The sequence below is a fragment of the Labrus bergylta genome, chromosome 7 (genome assembly GCF_963930695.1).
Source record: "Labrus bergylta chromosome 7, fLabBer1.1, whole genome shotgun sequence".
Lineage (NCBI taxonomy): Eukaryota > Metazoa > Chordata > Actinopteri > Labriformes > Labridae > Labrus > Labrus bergylta.
In genome coordinates this window covers 14,754,703-14,776,638 of record NC_089201.1, presented here as the reverse complement: position 1 = coordinate 14,776,638, position 21,936 = coordinate 14,754,703, and the positions used below count along the sequence as shown (strand labels likewise).

The following is a 21,936-nucleotide window of genomic DNA, read 5'->3' as shown; positions in this document are numbered from 1 at the left end:
AGCCGACATACTGACAGAGAAAACCTGTGAAAAGGGTCGGGAGGGGAGGGATGGGGGGGCAATGAGAATACTAAATTGTATACTTAAATAAATGTTAATATTTACTGAGAAATGTGAGTCCTGTTTGTTTTATTACCTAAAGGTGTTCACTGTTTACCCTGCAGAGTCCCTTTGCACCTTTAAGAAAAAGCTAAAGACCCAGCTCTTTATGAACACCTGTGACCTTAATGATGATGGTTTTGATTCTGATTAGAACTCTCAACAACAGCTGTCAATGCTGTGCTCTGCCTCGGGTCACTTCCTGTCAGCACCTGTGTGTCCGATCAAACTTAAATAGTACATATTGTGAAGAATCCACTTGTACAGTGTTTTAGAACATATATTTGGGTAACCTGAGTGTTTATTGACCCACAAAATGTGAAATAAACCCATCCAGTCCTTTGTTTGTGGTCTGCATAAGTCTTACAACACAGAGGAAAATGCTCCGGCTCAAATTTGCTCTCCTTGTGATGTCACAGTGAGATTCAGATGAAAGAAAAATACCCTCCCCTCCCCTGGTATCTCCACCCATGGACTCCTCCCCCAGACTAGAGTAAAAGTTTTGCACAGGTCTGCCATTTTTATTTTTGCTACCGAGGAGTGATGTCTACCGGGAAAACTGAGGGGGGCTCATTGCATTTAAAGAGACACACACACCAAAACAGAGCGTTCTGAGAGAGCTGGTTTATACAGGGTCACAAACCTCCTCTGGTGCTTGATTCATGTTATATTTTGACCAAAGCACAGCACAGATGTTTCATTTAGACCACAGGGGACTGTTTGAAAAGGTGGATAATATGTCATCTTTACAAGTCAAGACCAAAAAATACCGGAGACCAGAGAGCTCAGAGACCCAGATAAGACCAAGACATTCAGACATTTTACAAGACCGAGTCAAGACCTAGACCATTTTGAGAATTGGAGAAGTGCAGCAGCATCCATTTGACCTTACCAATAAGTCAGTCCAAAAGGAAACAACAGCATGCAGATATTTACAACATTGTTATTTATGTAGCAACCTGACGTATTTGTGGCGTCTACTCCCAACGGGTCTACGAGAGGACAGCAGAGAAGTCGTTATGCAGACACTGTGCTGCGTCTCTCACCACTCTGTAAGAGAAGGATTTAATGTTCCGCCAATTAAACTTTAGTCTAACATTTAAGTGGCATTTGATAAATGTAAAGAGGGGTCACACGCTGAGACTTCAATCCCCTCTGTGTCTCCCTGCGGGGGGTCCAGATTTACTCTGAGCAGCTGTTTAATGAACTTCAGTGAATCTATGTGTGTGTGAGAGGGAGAGAGAGAGAGAGTGATTCACATTTAGAAGGTTACATAATCAAGCTCTGCTGTTTATTGGACTGGGCGCACTCTTGATTTTAAATCATGACCAACACTGATGGGCTTTTCCCCCCCCGTCAACGCCGTGATTAGAAGGGAACAGCTCTTTCATCAATTCATTCATAATTTGATTTTTGTCCCCCTTCCTGGGTTACGGTCTGAGTGAGTGACATTTATGGTCTTGGTCTTGACTCAATCTCAGAGCACTCGGGTCTTGGGGTGTCTTTGTCTCTCAAAAAAAAGCTCTCAGACGAAGTGATATCCACCTTATGACATCCCACCTTGACCTTTGTTACCGTTCCTTTGAGCTGTTTGACCTCACTTTGTGATCCCTAACTGTTTCTGTGCTTAACTTCATGTCCTAACCTTCCATCTACAGGAAGGGCCTTACTGTATTTCAAAATAAAAGCACGGCCAAATTCAAACAGCCGGTAAAGAACTCTCAGTTTAAGACAGTACAACATTTCAAAATAAAAGCCTAACAATTCTTATTTTTAATAGAAACAATGGGATTTCAAACATGCGATTAAAAATGTGTTTGATCGGGGCACCATTATAGTGGTGAATGCGTGCACCCCATGAATGTACATAGGCTTTTGTCCTCCAAGCGGGCGACCCAGGTTCGAATCCGAGCTGGATTTCTCATGCCTTTCCCCACTCTCTCTCGCTCTCGCTCTCTCTTTCCTCTATCCACTGTCCTATCTCTCCAATAAAGGCACAAAAACCTCAAAAATAAATCTTAAAAATGAATTTGATCGCAATTAACTATTGAAATTTAGGGATTAATTGCAAGTCGCATACTGTACTAAAACCTGTGACCTTTTTAACTTTCTCACCAAAAATAGTCAAAAAGATATTTAGGTGGACAACCCCTTCATTTAAAAACATTGCATCAACCAGAATTACTGCTCCGTCTCCTCAGATTTCCATTTTCAAATGTGGTCAACAACAAAGACAACAACTCCCATGATCCCAGACTATTTAAAAACATCAACAAAACAAAGATTTTTTTTTTTTGTTGTTTTTTATTGAGAGACTCGTAGTGTAACATAATCAGCTGTAGTGCAGTGAAAAACACATCGCCTGTCACACACACTGTAAACCTGTCTGGATCGCTGTCTTGTTATTAACTGTGAGTGATGAACAGTAAAGCAGCAGCTGCAGTTCATTTGCTCATCTTACATCTCTGAGTGAGTTCGTTGTCGGGTTTATTCTCTCTGGGAGCTGTCTTTAACAACACGAGTTATTCATTGAAAAAATAAAACTGAGTTGTAAAACCAAATGTCAGATTGGAGCCTAAAGAACACACTATCCTTTGTAAATTAAAGGAGCAATCAGTGAGATGTGTAGTGACTGAAATGATAATGTGACCCTACTACACTGGAAAACATCAAAGGCCCCACATGGAAAAGAATGGGTCAGTGCAATGACTGAAACAGCGTCTTATGAGTGTATGCTAAAAATACTCAGAGACAGTAGGGTGGAGGCGGGGTCTCCCTGGGACAGGTTCTGGGACTACATAAAGGTGGATGACATGCTCAAATAATTTTCTGTCTCATCTCTGAAAGGATCACCATTTTGAGCTTGCTGCTGTAGTTGTTTATGTTCACTGGATCTGTGTACTTAAATCTGAAACCACGATTTGTGTAAACTAAGGGTTACTGTAACCTTGAAACATAAGTGTGTTAATTCCATGTACCATGCCCTTGAAAAAATCAATAAAAACATTTGAATTCAAAAAAAATAAATTGACCTTACTATATGATCAGACATTAAGGAAACATGCTATGTTGAAGTGCTGGCTTCTCTGACAACAATGCAGCAGCCAGTATGTCCTCCTTCTAACTTTAGATTCTGGTCCTGAATGCTCTGGATTTGTTTGGACCAGAGAAGGTAGGTGGTTTTAAGACACCCCCACACGGCCGTTTTGGACGCCCCTCGGTTTGCCAGATATGAGACAAGTTATCAGGTCAAACCAACAGGTGTTGCAGCGATGGAAGTGGCCAAGAGAACTGGTTCAGATAGAAGTGATTGTACCCGACCTAAAAAGCCTCTGCATGTTTCTAATAAGCCCCCGAGCAGAAACGTGCTCAAACTAGGATCAATATTGGAGATGCTTTTGAAAAATGGAGAGAGGTTAGAACACAAAGGTTTACAGACCGACGCAGAGCTGGCTACACACTGAAGCTGGCTAAACACTGAAGCTTCAGTGACTAAGACATGGCAACCTGCATGAGCATCGACTCTGGAGAGGAGGGGGCGGGGGGAAACAGCTCTCTACAATGTTTAGAATTTAGACTGCAGTACCCATTTTAAACAATAGGGGTCAGAGTTATATACTGCTCCTTTAACTTGTTTAAATTGAAGTGTTTCCAACCATTAAGTATTGTTCTGATCCTGAGACAAAAGAAAAAGAAAAAAACAACAGTAAAGCTGAGAATATTAATGGCTGTAAGAAGTAAGTGTTGTAAGAAAACCTTTTGTGTTTTATTTTGAAAAACTAGGTCAGAACATAAATTATATTGATCTGCAAATGAGAATATTCCCAATATGTTTCACCATTAAAAAAATGCAACAGTGAAATCTGGAACACACAAAAGATGCAATCTGTTGTTCAATATGATAATATTTAAGAGTGACATTCAGTGTGAATTAAAAATTTAATATTTCAATACAAAGTGAGAAAAGTTTAGGTGGGATCAGCAGGTGAGTTCAGGCCAATGTCGGTTCCACCTGAAAAGAAAAACATTGCACAGGTGATAAGTCACAGCCAGATGTTTATGAGAAAAACATTCAGAAATCCTGTTTCGTATTTAATTGCGTTAATGCTAATAGTGTTTTTTTTTTGTCTATTCATCAAAAAAAGATAGACACTGGACTTTTAAGAGCCTCACTTCAAACTCATCCAATATGGCCGCATGGTCAGTGGCCTAATGCTCCAAATTATGACACCATAGGTTCCCCTTTATCAAACTCTAGAGGCCTCAACACAATGTGACTGACATCTTTTCTTTTTAAAGATGTTGTGAAATCAAACATTTCAATTGTAACTATCACAGAAAGAAGCTCATAAAAGCCTGAAGGAAACGTTTGGATATCTGTCACTTTTTTGTTTATTTCCTTTGTTAACTGTTTTTTGCACCAATACACCGAGACAAATTCCTTGTATGTGTAAATGTACTTGGCAATAAAAACTGATTCTGATTCTGATTCTGATTGGCTTCAATCCATGTTAGTAAGTAAAGAAACTTAAGTATTTACATTTCCTGGTATGTGTGTCGTATGATATGTAGTAACATGTTTTGTTTTGTGAAGTTTCACAAAATGTAATGTAATGGGGCATTGTTACGTACTGTTCTTGAGTTTCTTTGCAATGTTTTACAGTGCTTAAATCGTGTTGTGTCACGCTCATAGACTGTAAATATAGATGGACAAAGCCTGAGTGACATCACCCATCTGTTCCTGCAGGGGGCTCTGGGGGCTCATCAGCAGCAGCCACCATGCTGGAAATGCTGTCTCAGTCTATCTTTCAGTCAACCTAACGACAGGCTGAAAGCTGGAGCTGAGGCGGGTTTTAAGCCTCTTTACAAACCATTAAACATTGCCCACTTGTCAATCATGTCAGCTACACGCCTAACTATGGATAACACGTATCGTTCATAAAATCAAAATGGAGCCACTTCAAAAAATCAATGAAGGAGTTCCCCACCTGTACAGTGTGTGCCAGTGATGACAATAACTAACCAGACCGATTTTTTTTTGTATCAGGCTGTAAACATGTTTATTTATGCTGTAAAAACTGTTTTTTTGCCTGTGGTGTGTATGTGACTTCCTGTGTTCCTGGAGCCAGCCTCTAGTGGACACTGTGAAATTTTACACTTCCACATTGGCTTCATTTTTCAATACAGGAAGTTGCCGCTTGGTGTTCTGCTGCATTACTTTCAGGTACGTTGCAGATGTATGTAAAACTCAAGCTGATGTCTTTTAAAAAATTATTTCCCAGCAGTTCTGTTGCATAAATGTAATCTTATTGTGATAAATTGCCATGTAAACTGATGCAAAACCAGTTCATTTTTTAAGGTTTTGTCAGCAGTTTAATCTTTTAAGTTTTACACCAGGCATCTTATTATTCACACTAACTGGACTTTGTTTTTGTGTCTTAACCAGGCGTATCTCTGAATAGCCATGAGCCATGCAATTGCATAATTGATGCCAGGGTGTTACTTAAATCATATTCTGAATCGCATGGCCACCGAACAATCTGACGTATTTTCTAGCCTGAGTGAGAAATTGTTTCCTCTTAGCACTAAAGTTTAAAGCTCTTTAAGCTCACTGAAATGTGAACAACACTGTTTTTTGTCTACTAATCAGCCCTTTTTCCATCAGCTCTGTGAGCAATCAGTCTTATCAACCAGCAGTGAAGAGGTCAAGATATTTATAACCTGACAGAGAGCCGAGGAATTCCCAGAGTGACAGAGGACGTCTTCTAATGACAGCCGGCGTTCACACTTGTGTAATGGCTTTTGGAGGCTCAATTATTAATGTGATGCTTCATTCAAGCACAACAAAATTCCTTCAAACCTCAAACATAGATCTGTCAGTGACAGGCTCACAGGGACTCTTACCCGTTTTAAGGACATGATGCTGCTCCCTCGAATTGCCGCCATCAGGTCGTCACGACTTGACCTCTGTGGTGGCGGCAGGCGTGGCGGCTCGTCTCGTCTCTTCTGGACTGACGGCTTCAACGAGTTCTTCAGGTCTTTGACAATATCTGCACTCTCCTTTTCATTGGCGCCATTCTTCAGCTTCTTTGACTTTGTCTTCTTCAGGTTCGACTGATTCTTTGTGATGTTTGAGCCCTCGTGCTGTTTGACCATTTCGGCGATCTTTCTCGTCGGTTGGTCTAAAGATGGAGGATTTCTGTTCTGATTCTCAACCTTCTTGGACGGTTGTAAAGGCTTCTTTGGTGTTTTGTTTTCTGCAGACGATCCAGGGCTTTGTCCGAACACCTCTGGAGGACTCTGGTCCTTCTTCTGTTGCAGCCTCCTCTGTCGCTGTTGGTCCTGGTTGCGTGTCAGGATACTGGTTGCCGTCATCCTCGGGCCTGGGAGATCAAACTGGTACCCAAGCTTGAGCAAAGTGGTGTTTTCCCTCAGCAGCTGGACCATCTCCATCTCCACCTTCCCCCCACAGATGTGCCTCTGGTTGTGGAAGCGAAGCTCTACCAGTGTCCTGTTGTGCTGAAGTGCCGCCAGCACAGCCAATATGCCCTGACCAGACACAAAGTTTGACTCGATGTTCAGGTTTTGGATGCAGCCGTTCTCTCTGAGCATCTTGGAGATAGCAAAGGCGACCCGGTCATCCGCATGGGTGTTGGCCAGACTGAAAACGTGGACATTAGTGTTTGAGCACAGGGCTTCTGCGAAACGAAGCAAGGTTTCCTGGGAAATGTCTTCGATGTTGTTGAGATTGACCTCCCTCATGGTGGGATCATCACACAGGATCTGCTCCAGAGTTTTGTCAATGATTGTCGGGTTCCCGCTTGGTCTGTCAGAGTCTGTGTTCAGGTTTGGGTTTGCAGTTTCAGTCCTCCTAGACTCACTCCGAGTGCCTTCCGACACACCGTTCTTTGAGGGACATCTACTCCTGATCAGAGCCTCTTTTTTACACTCGTCTTTCTTTTCATCTTGCTTTGCATCAGCTTTGCTCACGGCACTCTGCGCCTTCTTCCCCTTTTGCAACATCTTCTTTCTGTCCCCGTCCATAGTCTTACTCTTGATGCTAGTGGAGACTGTCACTTGCTCCGCGATGATCTTATCCGGGCGTCCCTCCTGCACACAATAACAGGACAGAAAATTAGGTTGAACCCTGACATTCTCCAGCCTTTGACTTTTAATTAAGAACCCTCTCCCACACTGGCAGACGGTCATTAAAGCTGGCATTTCTCACAGTCTTTATTTTTAGACTTTTTTTCCCCCTCCAGCCACACATCTAAGTACACTCGATATATGACACTTTCTACATCATTAAAGAGTTCTTATAACAAAACATCCCAGAACTTAGGCCAAAGAGTTAAGAATATAACTTCATATCCTAGTTTGCAAACATTTAATGTCCTTAAGAGAAACTTCAATGTGTTCTCTAGTGATAAAGTGTTGATTTTTTTAAACCAGGAAGATTTATTTGTACTGGAACATTTAACATTTTGACTAAAAGGAGCCAACAAAGGCAGAGATCCTCAGAATTTAATTCCCAGGTAGGGGTTTAGGTTTCAAACACTGAGTACTAAAGTTCCCTCTCTAGATGAAAGACCCTGAAGGCTTCACTAGGATGTCATCTGTTTTTTTTTTTCCCCCTTCATGGCCCCACGAGACATTTTACAACTGTTTTCACAGACTGAATTAGATCCACAATAAGGAGTCAACTGATCTTCATGGGAAACATTTTTCGAGTGTTTCTTTTAATCCCATTGAAACTGAATCTTCATTCAGATTTTTTCCAAAGTGCTTTCAGGGCGTTGATCTAAACAACAATTATCTTTGTCACAGATAGTGACAATTGTTCACTTGTTACAAAGCGGCAATCTCCGGTGTTGAAAAATGAAGCCAATGCAGAAGTGCAAAATCCTGCAGTTCATCAAGTGTCCACTAGAGGCGGGCTGCAGAAGCACAGGAAGTCACATACACTCCCCCTTCATAAAAGCAGTTTTTACACTAGAAATTAAAATGTTTACAGACTGGTTAAAAAAAAAAAGAATTTTAGTCTGATTAGTTATTTACCTCATGGGCGCCGACCAACGCAGATTTAACATGTCGAATCGGCTGAAAAAAGGCAGATGGGGCCGACGGGTATCGACGGATCCGGACACACCGCAAAAAACAGAGCAACGATCGCTCACTGGAGGTCCGACTAGGACCAACGGCCGACGATCTCCTTGGTGTGTCAGGGTCTTAAAATGATTGGGATGCAATCTCTTTCATTTAACGCCTTGTTCATCTATCATCTTGCCGTTTGGGGTTTAAATCCTTTCACATATTTTAAAAACACAAATATTTCCTCCATCCCTCTTCAATCTAAGAGATAAAAAAACAAGGTGTGTCAGATGCAAAATGAGGCATATGACTTCATGTTAGTTACTCTAGTTCCTGTCAGAATGATTGAAAATTGGTAAAAAGCGTACAAGCAGCGATCAAAGCTGCTGTGACGCCCATGAATTCAAAATCAGCTGCATACAAAATACATTTTTGGGAAAATCTAGCCTCTTAAGGATGACTGGAGAAGTGGAAGAAACATGGATGTTGTTTGATGATTTCTAAAGATCTCTCAGACATTGGAGATTTTTCTATACTTAAAACCAGATATCAACCTTTGTTTTGAACCAACTGGACAGTTACCTGGACAATGACCATCATGGATGTGACTCTGTTGTTGTTAAAAATGTACATGGATAAAACTTAGCGGACCACTGAGACCTCTTACCTGCCCTACAGGCTCCAGTATGTTGTCTTTAAGCAGCGCCTTGTTCTCCTCCTCCCAGTATGTCAGCAGAGAGTTCCGGTCAAAGGTCCCTGTCGGTGTTTTGGCCGTCTGGTCTTTCTGCCTCAGGCCGATCGGGATGTTGTCATCGAGCACAGCCAGCTCCCTCTCCAGCTCCTGGAGCTCGTCAAAGGAGAGAGAGGCCAAAAGTTCATCTTCATCCACCTCCTCGTTGTTCTTTGTGTCCCTGCGGTACCCTGAGGTACTCATGCTTTCTGCGCTTTTCTTCCAAACTCTGTGAATCTCTACCTTCAAGTCTTTCTCCACTTTACCTCCTCGTGTGCTTGATTAAATATTCAGTAAGTTGTTCTGGCTCTCCTGCTTGAATCCTCTTTAGCTCATTGACTTGTCCTCCATCAGATTCCTTCAGATCAGGGATGCTTTGGACTACCGGAGACGGATCAGAGTCCTTGTTCATGTAGCAGCTGGAGGAGAGTGGTGTGGAGAAAGGGGAGTGTCACTATGCCGCTGATGCTCCTGTCTTTTTTTAGGGTGTTGAACGTGGGGGGGGGGGACTCATTGAGATAGGCTTACTTTGGGAATGTGAGCCCTCGGAGTGGCCTGTGCTTAGAGCTTATCAGGGACTCGTGCCTCTGAAGAAATTGGATGGAACGAATTGCTGTGGGGGAAACATCAGAGATGAAGCTCTGCAACATTATGTAACGTGTCAGGACTTAGAAACACAGTGTGGTGGTGTTGTTGTCTGGGAAACACTCTCAGAGGATTACGACAGTACAGGGCCGCTGGCTGGCTGTGAGGAAAAGTGACGGTGGACCATGGGAATGTTGTTTACAACAGAACGGATCAACTTTAAAATGTCATTACAGATTGATTTGTCAGATTCTTTTCTGGTTTCAATTCCAAATTTTGACTTTTCAGGTGAAATCAAAAAATGGAGAAAGGGTTAACCACGCTTTGAAAGAAACCAACCAAAACAGAGGCACATGGCAGGAAGAAATCCAACTTTTTAATGACCTCACATATGGTCACATATTTTTATGAAGCCTGGAAGAGAAGGAAACACACACCTTATGCACAGTAGCAGGCACTCAGAGTGGATCTTATACGGCATAACTTAGCCCTGGGTGAATGAACAGATTTATATTTAAAAGCACAGTCTGTCTCTCTCTCTCTCTCTTTCGCCCTCTCTGAGTTATTACCGGAGGTATTTATTGGTGTTGGATTTTGCTAACTTTATCTTTGTATCATTAATGCACCACGAATGCACATCCAAATACAGACAACACTGTCATGATTTGTTTGTTTTAGTTTTCTGTATTTCATTTGTTTACATTTCCTTTCTTATTTTATTTTCTCTCTTTCCTCCACATGATGTTTCTTGATTCCCTTGGGAGTATTTTTATTGTATTACTTCCAAGTTTGGTCTTTTATTTTGTAGTTGTTGCCCCTGTGTATCATGTCTTGTGGTAATTCCTGCCTTTGTGTGTCCTCACCTGTGTCTCGTTAGTCTCACTTGTGTTTGATTACCCCAGAGTGTATGTCCTGGTGGGATGCTTTACCAGGCAGGACACCTGAACTCTGGCCCTGTGAGTACAGGGGTAAAATACACAACCTGTAGGCGGCAAAACTAAAGGGAATGTCAAACATTTGGAAAAGAGAGCCGGTGATGTCAGCAGCTCCTTTCTGAAAAGTTGAAAGATTTTCAACTTGAGCGCTCGCTGTTAACGGCCGTCTGCTGCTGTGAACGCTCCTTACTCATTGAAACTACAGTAATTGGAAAAATGCTAGGTGGACACCAGGCTGGCTATACCAACTTGATTTTGGGCTTGATACAAAGTCATGTTTTTATAAGGCAACTCTATCTGGTCTCCAAGTGGGCGTTTTTATCAGACATTATTCTCCATTAGTAGGCTACCTATAATACGAGTGGTCACCGACAGTTTCCGACAGCGGTGTGAAAATGGGCTTCTCATATCATAACAACAGACTAACGGCACCTGCTGGCATGGAGAGTTATTTCCTCTCACTGCCTTTGTCGCCACTAGTTATTTGCCGTCTCCTCGGTGTGCTTATAACATGCTTATCCAAACATGGTCCCAACCCCCACTTTGGGAACCACTGGTCTTTTAGGTACTGTTTCACCAAAACACTTCAAACTTCAACTTTGTGAAGAAAGATCTGAAGCGAAGGAAACACTTGTCTCATGAGGCCATATGGAGGTCAAATTTAGTGTGACACATTTAGAGCGATAAAAGCATCCTGTGTATAAATTGAACTTGAAGATGAGAATGAGCGCAACATATCTTTCTGATCCTCACCTCTTATCTACTCTGCTGTATTGAATCCTAACCATGTAGCATCGTTGTTGTCCTCTTTGTGCACCCTGTACTTATCACATGTTACGTTTGTTTGGCTGTGACGGTCTGACCGACAGTCTAGCTGGGTTTTGGAGAGAGTTGTTGTTTGGTTGCCAGGACGACAGATACAGCTTAATAACAACACACACATCCATCACTGAGCGTGTTTAACAAGCTGCTCTGCACTCATATCACGTTACACGTCTGAAGTGAAAAGGCTCTGAGTGACATAACAACACTCTCATCCTAGAGCTGCTGTAAATTTGACCTTTGACCTGGATTATTGCTGATAAGCATCAGTCATCAGGTTGTGCAGTCCAGACTTAGAATCAAAACAAGGTTCACGATATAACTTTGGGTTCTGCACTTCTGACCTCGTTAGGAAGGACACTGGATATTCTTTCCTGCAGACTCTTTTCTACATCATAGATCAGTTTATGGATTCATTTTTCTTCCTCAGACGTCGGTTTTCAGTTCATTTTGACGAATTCAGCTGGAGGGGAGAGATATCCATCAGAATCAGTATGAAGATAACTTTTGAAAATTTGACACAAATCTCCATGATTCGTTTAGGAAAGTACTAAAAGCCGGAGAAACCAGACAGCTGTAGTCATCTGAACATTTTTTCTTGTAGCGCGCTGAAACTGAAAACAAACCAGTTTGATCAATTATTTATTAATTGCCAATTTGTTACCTCGAGACACTGTGCATAAGAGCAGGTAAAAGACCGTACTAATTTTTAAGGAAAATGAGATAGGGGGAGATGGGATAATCTGCAGGAAGGATTTCTCCTTTGTATTCCTCACGTTCCTGTTGTCCTCACTTCCTTGCCGCTGAGGTGGAGGTCGGAGCAGGCTGTGCATGAAGGAGGAAGGGGTGGTTTAGGTGACGACACAGTCTGATGGTGATGGCTGGGCGTCAGGGACGTCGCGTGGAAGTTGATAGATCAGGATTGTTTATCCTGAGAATGTTGTTTATTCTCTGGATCATATAATATCCTCAGCGTCATAACTGCAAAAAGCTATCCGGAGCCTGTCTGTACTTTTGTAGACTTTCATCTGTGCTGTCGTTTTGAAGAGATGGAAAATGAAAGACTGTGCAGCAGCTCCACAGAGTGTTCAATGGTGGACCACGCTTTCCTAAACTCTTTTTGCCTTCCAGGCCTCGGCGCAGGTCACATGACTGACAGCTGTGAACAGAGTGTGGTAGTCGGATAGAGGTCGAAAATCCAAATGAATGCAGCATTAACTCCAATCCAAACAGACAGAAACACAGTCAGCTGTTTACAGAGGCGCTGTCACCTGAAAATCCTTTGATGTGGTGTACACTCCCTGTTTTACTGTTGGCTTTAATCCGTATATGTTTAGCTTTGTTTTAGCACATTAACACACCTGCTGACAGCTGCCTCTGATATGACCCGACAGCAGGCTGCTGTCCGCAGTTTGGAGGTCGTTTGAAACAATGTAACCTCCTCTTTTGTTATCAGGTTCTCCGGGGAGCTGACCGAATGTGTGTGCAGGTCAAAGTGGTTCCCAAAGGGGTTTTGAATTGGGGGAGACAAGAACCTGATGATGTAGTAGACTCCCTTTAAACATGGCTTTAAAATGACTGACTAAATTTTCACCTGGTATTTGCCAAACAGACGTTTTTCCACTCCCCTATGTGCAGAGACTGGGGTACTCGTCGCAGTGGCCGCGGGTTCGGGTCTGAACTTGGCCCTTTGCTGCATCTCGTCCCCCACTCTCTCATCCCGACGTTTCCTGTCTCTCCTCAGCTGTAAATGACCCAAAAAGATAACTTAAAAAAAAGTCTTCAGTGCACATTGAGATCCGATTGCGATCTGATCACGCTCCCGTCTTTCACGCTCAAAACCTCTTCTGTGACTGAATTATGTTTGTAACTAATAACTGTCATCACAAACAGTGATATTTATTTACATTGCTTAACCGGAGAACTCAAACTAACCACAAAAAATCAATAATGGAGGCGCACAGTGGCAGCTGTTTACCGTTACTCCAGTGCAAACTATGATAATGTTTAATTAGCTCATATTAATTAAGACTACTGAGAGTATTAACCCACATGGCAGCATAGCTCATGTGAAGTCAACAAAACTCACAGCTTCAGGCGTCAACATCTTTTTCTTATTCCCTCTCTCGAAAATCCTCCCATCCAAAAGAGAACAGGCGTGTTAGAATTATCCAACTTCAACAGGAAGGCAGGATCCGGTACAAATTAAACCCTCGCATTCAGTGTTTTCTTTAAAGGGGCCATGCTATGAAGAATCCACTTCTACAGTGTTTCTGAACATATATGTGGGTAACCTGAGTGTCTACCGAACCACAAAATGTGAAATAAACCCATCCAGTCCTTTGTTTGTGGTCTGCATAAGTCTTACAACACAGAGAAAAATCCTCCGTTTCAAATGTGCTCTCCTTGTGATGTCACAGTGGGATTCTGGTAAAAAAAAAAAATACCCTCCCCTCCCCTGGTATCTCCACCCATGGACTCCACCCGTAGCCTAGAGCAAAACTTTTGGGCAGGTCTGCCATTTTTATTCTCTCTACAGAGGAGTGAAAACTGGGAAAACTCGGGGGGGGGCTCATTGCATTTAAAGAGACACACACACCAAAACGGAGCATTCTGAGAGAGCTGGTTTATACAGGGTCACAAACCTCCTCTGGTGCTTGATTCATGTTATATTTTGACCAAAGCACAAACTTTTACTTATCTAGAGTGTGTATCAGAAATTGTCATTGTCAAGTGAAATCATCGGTTGGTGTGTGTGCTATTCTGAAGCCTCAAATTTGTCTTTTGACCGTCTTCCTCTTTTTCCTGGACAAATTAGTGACCATATATGGACTGCAGGACTGATGATGCACATTGCTTTAGATTGACAGTTTGCTGTGGTAGTGTCTTTTTTATTAACGTAATAAATGTAGAGTAGTACGTTCATTTTAAATTTTGTTTCCAAACAGTGGAGTCGCCCCCTTCTGGCCATTAAAGAAAATGCAGTCTTCAGGCACTTCCACAATGACTTCACCTTTGAAACCAAGAGGACATTTCTCTTATACAATCGATGCACCTAATTCATGAATCTGTCGTCCTGCACAACATTAATGGTTGTCAGGCAATGTATAATAAAACGGCACAAGTCCATCGAAATTAAGTATACATTTTATTTACAACAGCAGAAATATAATAGTCAAGCCCTCAACTAAGCTCCATTTCACAAGAACCATACCTTTTATCTGAAACAGGTTTGTATAAAAGACAGGCTGTTATTTCTAATTTCAAAGGTTTAATCACAACACTTGATCCTAATGAGCAGCCTCCCTAAATTCTGATCTGTATACAGCTTGACTTGCTTTTGCTACACAAGTAAAACTTTGTTGATACATTAATTATAATGCCCTTCTCAGCAGTTTGTGTTGCACCATTATAACAAAAAAAAGGCTGTTTACACATTGCATTCTCATTCACACTGGGTAATCATTCTTGGAGAACAAGTGGATAGCATTTAAGAACGCGCCTTTACACTTTGCATTAACACTGCGTGTCCTTTGAGCTCTTGAATTCAGATCACACTTGCCCGCCTGTTTGTAAAGACTGTTTTATGAGGATTTCAGACTTGCAGAAAATTCCTGAAAAGCTCCTGATATTTGCAGGGGTTGGTCCTTAATGCTGCCCAGAAGGCATTCGCATTTCAACTACCAAACCAATATGAATAAATGTCTGCCAGACCACCTCTGCATGTGGTCTGAGTTATCGGAGTTATCCCATCCTAAGGATGCGTTGGGGAGCGTCTCACCATGCATTAACAGTGTCCACTTGTTATCAGATCACCCAGGATGGATGTTAATGCAAGATGTTAAACAGGAACACAGTCGTACTTCTTCAACAACCTATCCTATCACTCTTATGGTGGTCTGAACGTCACCTGGTCTGTGTTTTATTTCTGCAAGATTGCACATAAGAGGCTTTGTCTTCCCACACTTGCAGGAAAATGTGACACGATGTTACAGAATGAACTACAAATGATTTATGCTTCATTTTTGCAACAGCTAGGACAGTAATATTCTTAATGCCTCCTTCATAAAACAGTCACACAGGATATCCCACCCTATTAAAATCACTTATGATATGTTCATCTAGGCTCATACAGAACATGTGTGCTTGCATGGACACGCTGTACACTTTAGGGTCCCAGTTTGAGGGTTTGAACATGGTTGACCATGACACACTATTTCAGAGACTCTCTACAGTAAACCAGCTACCTTATAACTTCAAAATAAATGAAAATGCAGTTCAAGTTTGACAAAATGACAATATGTGTTACTCCATAAGTAAAATAAGTTTTGTTGAGTTTGCAGTTTAAACACACTGAACCAAAAGCTGCCCCTTAACGATGTAGTAGGAATTTATGATGTGCCATTTGTTTCTGGAATTCCACTGCAAGTATCTTGATGAATGTTTCATCCCTCACACTTTTTAATTTATATTTTGATGTTGTTTTTCAGGTCTCTTGTAAATACAGGACCAGTTCTGTATTCACAGAAGTAAAAAGAAAAAAAAAATACAAAGTCATCGCTGACACTTAAGACCCGGTAGATGTGTCAGGAGTCGGGCTGAGGTCAGTCCTCGCTGCAGAGGATTTGGGCGTACAGGTCGTTGTCTCTGAACAGCAGGTAGTCTTTCAGCCTGTTGGGCAGGTGGACCGACATGAGATTGCTGCAGCTCAGGTGTTTTCTGATCACCACTCGGCTCAGGTGAGACAGAGAGCGAGGGTTACCTGCATCGCACAGAAAAGCAGTTTGTTTTTGGAACTGCAGCCAGAAGCTTAGATTATTTTTAAAACACAATAACTCACGTGTGGTCCAGTGAATGTGAGGCCACTCCTCCTGATGCTCCAGGATCTTTGTGAGTTTGCTGCAGAGAGAAACCTGACCGACGTACTCGAGGAGGAGCGAGACGACTCGACCAACCAGATTCACCAGGCAGGAGACGCTGACAAAGTCACAAAACTGTAGGAACAAAACTCCCCGTTACAGACAGGTAGTCACACTTTTAGATTTGGAAACAAACTGTTCTGCTTAGCGCAGATTTATACTTTGGAATATCATTTTTATTCTAGTAAGGAAATAACTCACCGAAACTTTTTCCTCCTGATCTTGTGAGAAACCACATTCTAGGTCCTCCCAGTCGTCGTTGCCATGGTTACAGTGGAAACACTTCTCGGCGTCATAGCCGTTGTTGAGCAGCAGCCTCATCATCACCTCGTTCTTCAGGCAGTACTGCAGCGCTGTAGGAAACGTTGTGTCGTTCACCATGGTGAAGTAACAGTTCACGTCTGCCTTGGCCGCCAGCAGCAGCTTCACGATCTCATATCGCCCCGACCTGATCGCCACCAGGAGGCAACGCAGCGGGTCTAGGTCAGGTTTGGCCCCTGACCTCAGTAGAATCTCAGTGCAGGTCACATCCCCGTTGGAGACAGCAAAGTAGAGCGGGCTTTTCCTCATGTCTCCGTAATTTTCTGAGAGGTGAGGAGCTAACAGCGCATTGATGTCGAAACTGTTCTGCAGCAGGAGCTCCAGGCAGTGGGCGTGGCCTCCATCAGCGGCAGAGTGGACCGGGCTGTGTCCGGACAGCCTCAGGGCTCGCCTTGTGGTGATCGGCATCAACATCCTCAAAGCTCTGATGGAGAAAGGAAGTTGAAGATTTTTAAAGAAGTGAACTACCCAGATAAAGTCCAACATAAAACTTGAAAGAGTTGAAACATTTCAAAATCTGTTTACTTGCTTTGGAGCCTGAACAATCTGGGAGCGAGTTTTTTATTTGTTGGGCAGATGCATTTTGTTCCACTTCCTGCCTGGACTGATTTCCATTAGCCCTGGGGCGCAGATGCCCTAGCGGTTAGATCGCTTTAGATCTCCTTTCCCACATCTCATTCCCTACTCTCAAAGGCCTGATTACAAGAAGCTGGTTTTTATTGTTAATAAAACCAGACACTCAGCCCTTTAAACTGTAGTCAAGCAGTAAAGAAATACGGCCCCACTCACAGGTAGTGTCCTTCATATGCGGCGCGGTGAATGGGCAGTTGCGAACTTAGGTTGCGGATGTTGGGATTTGCTCCATGCTGCAGCAGGATCTCCATGCAGTTTAGATTGCCTGATCCTGCAGCGTCATACAGGACGCTGTCGCCATTTGGTGCCTGGGCGTTTACATCAGCACCTTAATGAGAGGCAGAGAAAAAAAAAAAATCAACTACCATGTCAGGACCACAACAGGAAGTCCGCCATCATTTTTGGAATGTCAAATTCATTGCCCAATTTCGAGTTTCACAGGCAACCTATTTGAATGGAGTGAGTTGACAATAGTATAGCGAAATAACAGAACTTAACTTCTGCCATATCAGACCCTGGTTAAGTAGTTTTAGCCAGTTTGTTTCCAAAGAGTTGGATTTGGATTTGGCTGGTTTGGGCTCCCACAACAAAGAGAGGAAGTTACAAAGCATAAATACTCTGTAAGTGTAGAGTACTTTTAGCCCCGACACTTGACTAAAATACTTTCGAGTCCTGCTTGAAACCCTGACAAAAAGTGTGACATGAAAACCTAAGAGCTTTAAATGTTGGAAAAGCTCTTCATTGACAATATATTTTTAAAGAGCATGGTAATGGGTTTACCATGTTTGATGAGGAGCTCCAGGACTTCAGGGTGGCTGTACTCTGCAGCGATCCCCAGAGGAGTCACTCCATGCTGGTCCGTCTCGGATACCTGACCCCCGTTCTGCAACAGGAGCTCCACCACGTGAACACAGCCGGCTCTTGAGGCCTCGTGCATGGCCGTCCACTTCTTCAGACACACCTGCTCAACCCGAGCTCCTCCAGCTATCAGACAGGAAACCATCTGGGGAGATCCAGCTCTGACAGCTGCAGGGAGGGCATCATAAGATGAGGACATTTTAATTAGGATGGACAGAAAGGTTTTCCTAGTAGGACTTGGCACTTGGATGGTTCTGACCTAAAATCAGAGGGGATTCGTTCATGTTGTTGGTGGTTTGAGGAGAAGCTCCGTGGTTCAGTAACGTCTTGGCGTTTTCAACCAAACCATCTTTTACCGCTAGAGTCAGGAAGCTGTCTCCCTCTGAGGTCTTTTCCTCCAGAGTCAGACTACGAGATGCTGAAGAAAACAAGAAAAGAATAAATTATTTCAAAGAATTCATTTCCAAAAGGCTGTCAAAGAAAATCCTCTGCTACTAAATAAAGTTGTCTAAAGCCTGGTTGGTGCACAAAGCAAATTCTGAAAACGTCAGATGCAGTTTGGAGCTCATTTTAAGGCTGCACTGATGTAAATTTTAGGACCTCTTACCCACCATACAGCACCATCTCCAGGACCTGAACCAGAGGTTGGACCACAGCCCAGTGTAGAGGATACCAGCCGCGCTCATCCACATGGTTGAAGGCTGCTGGGAAGTCACAGAGATCCTGCAGAGCCAATATGTCACCTACAGGGACAGGGACAGTTTCTGTAAGTAGTTTTCTACTTTCTTATAAAAGGTCACACATTAGGCAAAATGCACTAACACTAATAATCGCCCTAGTCTGGCTACAAACCCCCCAATGATGAAAAAAGTCCATCCTCTCCGTCTTTTGCCTGCTCCACTTTTCAGAAAATGTGTGCTCAAACAGGCCGTTGGCAGATTTTCCCTTTATGACATCACAAAGGGCAGTAACCCCTCCCCCAGGTGGGTGAATCTCCTACAGCTAGGTGTTTGTTTTGTGCTACATTTTTTAAATTGGGATTCATCCCGGAATTATGTTTGTGTTATAAATCCAGTCTCATTTACCAAAGTTTGAATGGCAAGGAACATTTCTTTTTTGTACCTTGTTTGATGACCCCAACAAGCTTCAGAAACTCACTCCTAAACATCAAAACAAGACAATGAAGGTACATTAAAAAAAAAACTTTTAAACTTGAATATGTTCAGTAAAATCGGTTCATGTTACTGTACCTTCCTGATTTTATTAGATTGTTTTTCTGACACGACTCGTGAATGCTGATCTGAATGTCGTAGTCCAGGAGCTCATCTTCTTCCACGTCATCCATCCTTCTGACATCACACAGACACCAACTGTCACAACTTCAGACCTTTCTTTATCCAACAGCCGTTTAAAACACCTTCAACTAAAAGTGGTCCTGGCTGAGCAGTCAGAGCAATCACTTACAAAACCTGCCAGTTTAGGCTCATAAGAACCAGAATCAGGTTTATTGCCAAGTCACTCTATTTATTCATACTGTTACCAACATGATGAACTGAACTGAAGACTTGTAATTAGAAAAAAGAAACAAAAAAATTACAAGGGAAGTGTTTAATATCGTGAGCAATTTTCTCACTTTTATGTAAACAGAATTTATTTTTCAACCACTTGAGTCGCCCTCTGCTGGCTATTGGAAAGAATGCACAATGATGGCGCATTTGAAGTAGCTTAAAGGAAGAGTGTGCAACAATTTACACATATGAGTGAGAAGCTCAAGTCCCGCTGGCTGTGTTGTTGTCAGAGCCGTGTTTACATGGACGGGACGGCCGGCTCCTCCCCTTGAGTATAAAAGCTGTTTTAGTCAAGGACTAGAGAGAAGAAGAAGAACATACTCACTGAGTATTATATGAGTATGAGTATGGATGTCACATAAGTGTTTTTAGATTACAATCATTCTAACACTAGCATGCTAGCACAACAATGAAGGCCACAGGCAATCGCAGCTCGAGCAAAGAACAATTTTGTCCTCTGCTTCCGCTTAATGGTGCTTAATTAATCGTGTTAACGCGAGTGGAGAGGGGTTGGATGTGTGTCACTTAAGAATAGCGGCGGTATCACCAAACAGCAGTTTGCTTTGGTTTGCTCAAGAGCGACATCTACTGGATCAAAAAAATAAATACAAGGGATTTCTATCTGTGTTTTATTGTTTAACAAAAACTCAGCAAAGGACTTGAATTGCAAAAAGGGACTTGCACTAAAACTATGGAAAAAGAGCTGCACAGTGTTTGACATAAAGGCTATGAGAAGTGTAAAAAGTCCAAACAAACAAAGCAATAAGCAAAGTCCACATGAATATCCTGTGCAGGTAGTAGTGATTCCTCTGATTCGGGTCTGTTTAGACCCATTCAGTATTTTATCGGGAACTGGGTCAAAGCTCTCCGGTGTCGGTGAGTGAACGTACATTTGATCACAGAGACGCATTCAACAGATACAATCAAATTCAATCCCTCCTGTGTTAAACTTCAATGTACCTGCATCCTCTAACTTCAGAATAAGCTCTTCTTAATACGACATTATGACCCCTGACCTCCTTTCTGTTGGTCACATATGACTTGGGTGAGCAGGCATAACATATTCTAATGACTTTGTTTGCATCCTGCACAAGAAAACTTGCAAATTACACCTGAAACATAATAAAAACCTTAGTTTAGATAACTCTCACCTGATAAATGTGTCAGTGTTGGAGTCATGGGACGAAGCAGCAGCAGCAGCAGAATGTTTGTGTCATGGCTGAACTGCCCCCCCTCCTCCTCCGGTGTCTCTCACACTCACACACATGAACTGCAGCACACTATTTATAGCTGTCACCTGCTCCAGTGTAATTAACATGCAGGGGGTACACAGAATCAAATCAAGTGCAATGTCAGTTTGCACACATTTCCCACTGATAATGACAAACAATTATATATTATATATATATATATATATATATATATATATATATTATATACAGCTGGCCTGTATGAATATTTTTCATGTTATTGTGATGCATGAAGCCACATGTTTTTAACTAGATATCCGTCCGCCGTGAGCTTGAATGCTATGAGACGAGCGGATAACAACCTGTTGAAATAATGAAGACACATGAAGAGTGAAATGACCGACGCCTTTTTGACCTTTTCTCCATCTGTTCCAGGTTAACAACTCTGATTTTTCACCTCTTTGTTTTTTTCACATGCAGGTTTTATGTTAATATAGAAAACAGTGTAGCTAAAAAAAACATTCATTTTGTGATTGTACGTGTTTATGCTTTGCTGCAGGAGGGAAATAGTGAATGATTTTTTGTACTTCTTATGATTGCAATAACAATACTGCAGGACAAATGTTGGCCATACTAACAAAAAATCTACAACTTTCTTCTTTTCCTAAGATATTAGCTCTTTACACACATGAACTTCTAACACGTATTAGATACATTCAGGATATCCAGGCCCTGATATTTTCAGAAATGTGCTGTTCACACATTATCTGTGTAGGACGCTCTCTCACAACTCTGTTTTAGTGCTTTCGCACTTCAACAAAACTCTTGAAAAGCTCCAGGAGTTTTTTAAGTGAGCTGCATGTGTGAACACAAGCAGCCACATTTTTAATCAGACTTCATCCAGAGTTTCTCCTGCCAGCCCTCCTCTTGTTTTTTTCCACAGCAAGTCCGAGTGAGCTGACGTGAGATCTCAGCAGAATATTCTCCGGAGAATTCACCTCGAGCCAATCGGAGGGGGAGTGAAATTTATATATTGTGACTGCTGCACGGTGCATAGAGTGTCTGCCTGCGACCACTACGATCTCCTTGCATGTAATTAAACTGCGGCATTATGTTTTCTGTTCACCAGTATGTTCTTCTCCGCTCTTTTGTTTGTACTGTGATTCTGTCAAACCACATAGCATA

General features: G+C 42.3%; 2 protein-coding genes across 8 annotated transcripts; both read right to left on the bottom strand.

Moving 5' to 3' along the window:
• Window positions 1-582: 582 nt before the first annotated feature.
• lmod2a (leiomodin 2 (cardiac) a) lies at window positions 583-9,349 on the bottom strand. The gene is made up of 3 exons (XM_020634953.3): window positions 8,858-9,349; window positions 6,004-7,209; window positions 583-4,111 (listed from the first exon to the last, which is right to left on the bottom strand). The coding sequence occupies exons 1-3, from the start codon at window positions 9,122-9,124 to the stop codon at window positions 4,091-4,093; spliced, it is 1,494 nt and encodes a 497-aa protein (XP_020490609.2). The 5' UTR covers window positions 9,125-9,349; the 3' UTR covers window positions 583-4,090.
• Window positions 9,350-14,393: 5,044 nt separating this feature from the next.
• asb15a (ankyrin repeat and SOCS box containing 15a) lies at window positions 14,394-20,797 on the bottom strand. 7 transcript variants are annotated; one of them, XM_065957291.1, is made up of 10 exons: window positions 20,713-20,797; window positions 19,244-19,342; window positions 19,116-19,153; window positions 18,605-18,736; window positions 18,253-18,411; window positions 17,916-18,161; window positions 17,292-17,463; window positions 16,383-16,926; window positions 16,103-16,256; window positions 14,394-16,024 (listed from the first exon to the last, which is right to left on the bottom strand). In XM_065957291.1, exons 2-10 carry the CDS (start codon window positions 19,336-19,338, stop codon window positions 15,867-15,869), a joined length of 1,698 nt encoding a protein of 565 aa, XP_065813363.1. In that variant the 5' UTR covers window positions 19,339-19,342; window positions 20,713-20,797; the 3' UTR covers window positions 14,394-15,866. The 7 variants fall into 7 exon arrangements, with proteins under 7 accessions (XP_065813363.1, XP_065813364.1, XP_065813367.1 ...); XM_065957292.1 differs by having other exon boundaries at window positions 19,244-19,339; window positions 20,713-20,765; XM_065957295.1 differs by lacking the exon at window positions 20,713-20,797 and having other exon boundaries at window positions 18,601-18,736; window positions 19,244-19,339.
• Window positions 20,798-21,936: the final 1,139 nt, after the last annotated feature.